A 4,858-nucleotide genomic window follows, 5' to 3' on the forward strand; every position below is an offset into this window, starting at 1 on the left:
TGGCAAGAGTTGCGAGAGCCCCGCATCAGCCCGGGACCCGGAGAGCTGCCCCCCATCACAGTGGACAATACTGGGCTACACGAACCGACTCAGTATAAGGCTTCTTAGTGTATTCAGTTCTAAAGCAAGGGGCCAACACAGTTCCCAGAAGCCTCCCTCCCCAGAATCGCCCCCTGGAAGGAGCGAGGCTGCACTAAGGCTCTGGATCTAGGAATTGGGCCTCCCAGCCATGGGCCCCGGATCCAAGACACGGGAGCACACGCTGATGCTAAACCTTTTAGAGGTGACTCACCACCTGTGATGCTTCCCACTACGTGAAGCTGTCGTTTCCAAATGAGAAAGCACACAGGGGGCTCCGTTTCAACAGGATGCCCACCTCACGCACAGAGAGTGGCCGAGTCTTCTTTTGATCCACTGTGGTGTAATGGTTAGGAGCCACAGACTCTGATCTGGAGAACCAGGTTTGATTCCCTACTCCTCCACATGAGCGGGGGACTCTAATCTGGTGAACTGGGTTGTTTTCCCCACTCCTATACATGAAGCCGCCCTGACCTGGATGGCCCAGGCTAGCCTGATCTCGTCAGATCTCAGAAGCTAAGCAGGGTCAGCCCTGGTTAGTATTTGGATGGGAGACCACCAAGGAATACCAGGGTTTCTGTGCAGAGGAAGGCACTGGCAAACCACCTCTGTTAGTCTCTTGCCATGAAAACCCCAAAAAGGGGTCGCCATAAGTCGGCTGCGACTTGACGGCACTTTACACACACATACATGAAGCCAGCTGGGTGACCTTGGGCCAGTTGCAGTTCTCTCCGAACTCTCTCAGCCCCACCTACCTCCCAAGGTGTCTGTTTTGGGGAGAGAAAGGGAAGGTGATTATAAGCCGGTTTGAGACTTCTTAAAGACAGAGAGTCATGGACCATTTATGCATGGGAGGTTTTGCCTTGGATTTGCCTCTCTCTAGGTGCACATTTGCCCTGACCTGGATGGCCCAGGCTAGCCTGATCTCATCAGATCTCAGAAGCCAAGCAGGGTCAGCCCTGATTAGTATTTGGATGGGAGACTGCCAAGGAACACCAGGGTTGCTGTGCAGAGGAAGGCACTGGCAAACCACCTGTTAGTCTCTTGCCATGAAAACCCCAAAAAAGGGGTCGCCATAAGTCAGCTGCAACTTGACTGCACTTCACACATACAAAGGCAGAGAAAACCGGCATATAAAAACCAACTCTTCTTCTTTTCCCAGGCTGCCACTCTGATAGGATGCGAACCAGAATGCTTACCTACCCGCCGTTATCGTTTAGCAGTGGGCGATTCATTGCATTCCACTTTGGCACCTGAAAGTAGAATGTGGGCCGTGCCTCCCTCCTGCCTACCCACTTAACCCATTCAATTCTGTCCTATATTTTGGACAGTTGGTTAGTGGTTTCCTTGCGTTGGGGGTGGTGACTCTGGCCCAGTTTAGGACACCGAGCCACCTAACGGTTTTGCCATCTCTTTCAAATGGCAGGCTGGCGCAGCCCACCCCCTGCCACTCTTGGCATTTTAGTCACATGTGTGATGAGCCAATGCTCTCACTGGCCTGGGGGCTCTTTCTGCACAGCCAAATGGATGCTCCCTAGCTGGAGGCCTTTACCACATCAACGGCAGCAGCACCCACTTTCAGCATCAGGAACCGCTGAGCTCCAACCTCTTCCTACACAACACGGGGAGGCTAATTAAGGCAGGCAGCAGTTCCTCCCCCGTGTGCTCCCATTACTCCACAAATGCAAACAGAGGGCGGAACTCGGGTTGCCACAGCATCCTAAGCCAATTGCTTTGAGTAAGCAATTTTGGCAGAACAAACTGATTTGTGTCTTGAAATTTACAAACCAATTAACCTAGAGCGAGGAATTTTCAAAGCCAGGGCCTAAGGGAAGCCTCTGTTGCAACCCCCCCCCCCCACAAACAAAAAAGCTGACTCTAGTAAGGTCTCAAGATATCTCTGCCTGAGGTCAGACATGAAAACGGCACCCTTTCCAGGCACTAATCCATTGTGAATTTGTCTGTAGTGATACGCATTGAGGTATTTCAGGCCTTAGTTGCCATCATCTGGGCATGGAGGTATGGGTGGGGTCACTGGGGCTGTGGGCAGGGAGGTAGTTGTGAATTTTCTGCAATGATCAGGGGGTTGGACTAGATGACCCTGGTGGTCCCTTCCAACTTTATGATTCTATGAAAAATACATTACTTATATTTTTGGGATATATGTGGATATTAGGAGCAACATCCAGATTTTTCAGAATACCAAAAACCAGGTCCTGAAAAATTCTGGAACTATTCAGAGCCAGTATTTTAAGGCTCCCAGGCCTGTATTTCTTAAATTTTACAAGTTTGGTTGGGCTTGCAAAGGTTCCCCTTTGGATTCTCTGGTATGACATCGGCTCTTTTGGGCTTGCCACGCTGGCCCTGGGTTCTGCTTGGCTTCTGTGGTTTGACATTAGTTCTGATGGGGTTGTTATTTTGTCTGCATCTGCACTGGTTTTTGGCCAGTGGCTGCTCTTGTGTGTTTGGCTATTGGTTTCTTTACCCTGGAGAAAGCCTGGAAATTTTATTTTTCCCATAGGGAACAACAAAGACAAGTCAGCACCACCTTGTCTAGGAGTCCAAGGAACTAGACTCCTTGATCCAATTCACCTGAAACTTCAGGGGTCTTTAGTGGACAGGCAATACTAGTTTCCCTGCAATTTTGGTTTGCTATAAGGAATGATGGACCTAAAACATGTCAGAATTCCAAAACAGAACTGGGGACCCCAATAACCCAGAATACCAGTATGGAAACCCTTCCTGAAGCCCGAATCCAAAAAGTTCTGATTTTTTTCCCAAGTGCACATTTCTTGTTCTCTGACACAATCCGTACAGAACTGAAAAGGCAAGCTCCCTTGTGTTCCAACGGGTCCCACACAGCAGAACTTTCCAGTGGCTTACGCACCAGGGGTTGGATTGTTCCCGGCAGCTGCCATCTCCCCGAGCCTGACAACAGGGACTACAATGAGCAGAGGAATAATTTCTGATAGAAGCTACGGCATCCTCTGCCAACACAAGACCTGAGCCAACGGCCTTGGTACCCTATGTGCTTGGTGGTATCCCATCCTATCTAGGGTCCATGGCCTCTCTCTCTTTACAGGGAATACTGGGATTGCACTGCTTCCCTTCCAGCGAGTATGGTTGTGGCATCACCTACCCCCATGCCATTGGGTTCAGTCTGTGGCATGTTTCCTGCCTTTCAGCAGCCCCTCTCACCCAGATTAGACACCCTGGCCTCAGCCAAAGAGCCCACTGTGCCAGGTGCCCCTCCCTCCAGTCAATCAAAGTCAATGGTGACCTCTTCGATCTCTTCGTGGCTGTTCTCGAAGGTGCTCTTGCCATGCATCTCCTTGAGGTGGCGCCGCAGGCCCGGCTTGTGGGTGAAGTGCATGTCACAGTAGTTGCACCGGTGGGGCTTGAGGCCGCTGTGCAGGTTGAGGTGATCCTGCAGCGTGGCATTCTGGGTGAAACACTTGCGGCAGACGGGGCACTGGAATGGCTTGAAGCCAGTGTGCACCCGGATGTGCCGCGTCAGGTTGCTCTTCTGCGAGAAGACCTTGCCACAGCGCAGGCACAAGAAGAGCTTGTGTTCCTGCACGTGGCTTACAAAATGGCCCAGCTGCTGGAAGATGCTGTTGCAGCGAGGGCAACGGTATGGGCGCTCCAGCTCAGGCACCTTCCACCCCGTTGCCCCGCCGCCTGGCCTCCAGTCCCTGTAAGCTGCGGCTGTGCTGCGCGGGTGACAGTGCAAGGGGTGGCGCCTCCACTGGGAGCAGGGAGCGGGCAGCGGGGGCGGGAAAGGAAGGCCTTTGTTGCTCGTCTCCTCGGCGAAGCAGCCCTGCAGGTAGCTGCGGGTGATCTCCACGGCTGAGTTGATAAGGGAGAGCGAGATGGCTGGAGAGGAGGGTCTGCGGGAGCTGAACTCAGACCCCTCCATTATGCATTCCTCAGAGTCCGCTCCCCCTTTGAGTGCAGAAGGGTAATACTTCTCTTCCTCCTCCTCCTCCTCCTCCCCCCCATCCTGCTGTAGGCAGTTCCCCTCCTCTTCCCCCTCCCGCAGCAGAACGTCGGCCTTGGGGACTAAGTAGTGGGACAGTGCCTGGGCACAGCATTCCACCACGTGACTCATCTGCAAGAATGAAGCGGCTGTCAGGTAGTTGACGAGTTCCTTGACGGGCACCTCGAGGTACCCTGTGTAGCAGGACAGCAGAAGCTGGCGCCCGATCTCGGGGCTCTGGAAGAGTGAAACGGACACCTCTTCTGAGTTGTTGAGCAGGAACTGGTCCCGCAGGAAAGGGGAGCAGGCTGCAAAGACCACACGGTGCCCAGGAACCCGCAACTCATTCACCTGCACCATCACGTCGCAGAAGCGCCGCTGCTCTCTCAACTGGTCCATGCGGCGCAACACCCCGTCCCCGTAACTGGGGAAGCGGAACTGCAGCTGTTCACAGGCCGGGGCCATCTTTGCTCTATCTGGGGGTTAGGGGTGAGAAAACAAGGAAGGTGGGGAACTCCAAATTACACACCACACACCAAAAGGGAATCTAGACACATTGACATCTGACACTGTAAAAAATGAGAAGCCCCAAGACTAAAGAGAGGCGGCCAAATGTTTCCAAAGGAATTTTACATTGCAACATCAACACTCAACAGATCAAAGCCTTTCTTTTTGAAGTCAACAAGCTTGCAACATTGTTGCTTGTTATAAATTACTTGCTTTGGGCACTAATAATCAATTTGCAAAGTTATGTTAGAATTTTAACTCATTTTTATGAAGTGTTGACATTTCTGTCTTTTT

General features: G+C 52.2%; 1 protein-coding gene across 1 annotated transcript; it reads right to left on the minus strand.

Moving 5' to 3' along the window:
• Nucleotides 1-3,337: 3,337 nt before the first annotated feature.
• LOC130475506 (zinc finger and BTB domain-containing protein 26-like) lies at nucleotides 3,338-4,525 on the minus strand. The gene has a single exon (XM_056847292.1). It carries the CDS (start codon nucleotides 4,520-4,522, stop codon nucleotides 3,338-3,340), a length of 1,185 nt encoding a protein of 394 aa, XP_056703270.1. The 5' UTR covers nucleotides 4,523-4,525.
• Nucleotides 4,526-4,858: the final 333 nt, after the last annotated feature.

This window comes from Euleptes europaea, chromosome 3 (genome assembly GCF_029931775.1).
Source record: "Euleptes europaea isolate rEulEur1 chromosome 3, rEulEur1.hap1, whole genome shotgun sequence".
In the NCBI taxonomy this organism is placed as follows: Eukaryota; Metazoa; Chordata; class Lepidosauria; order Squamata; family Sphaerodactylidae; genus Euleptes; species Euleptes europaea.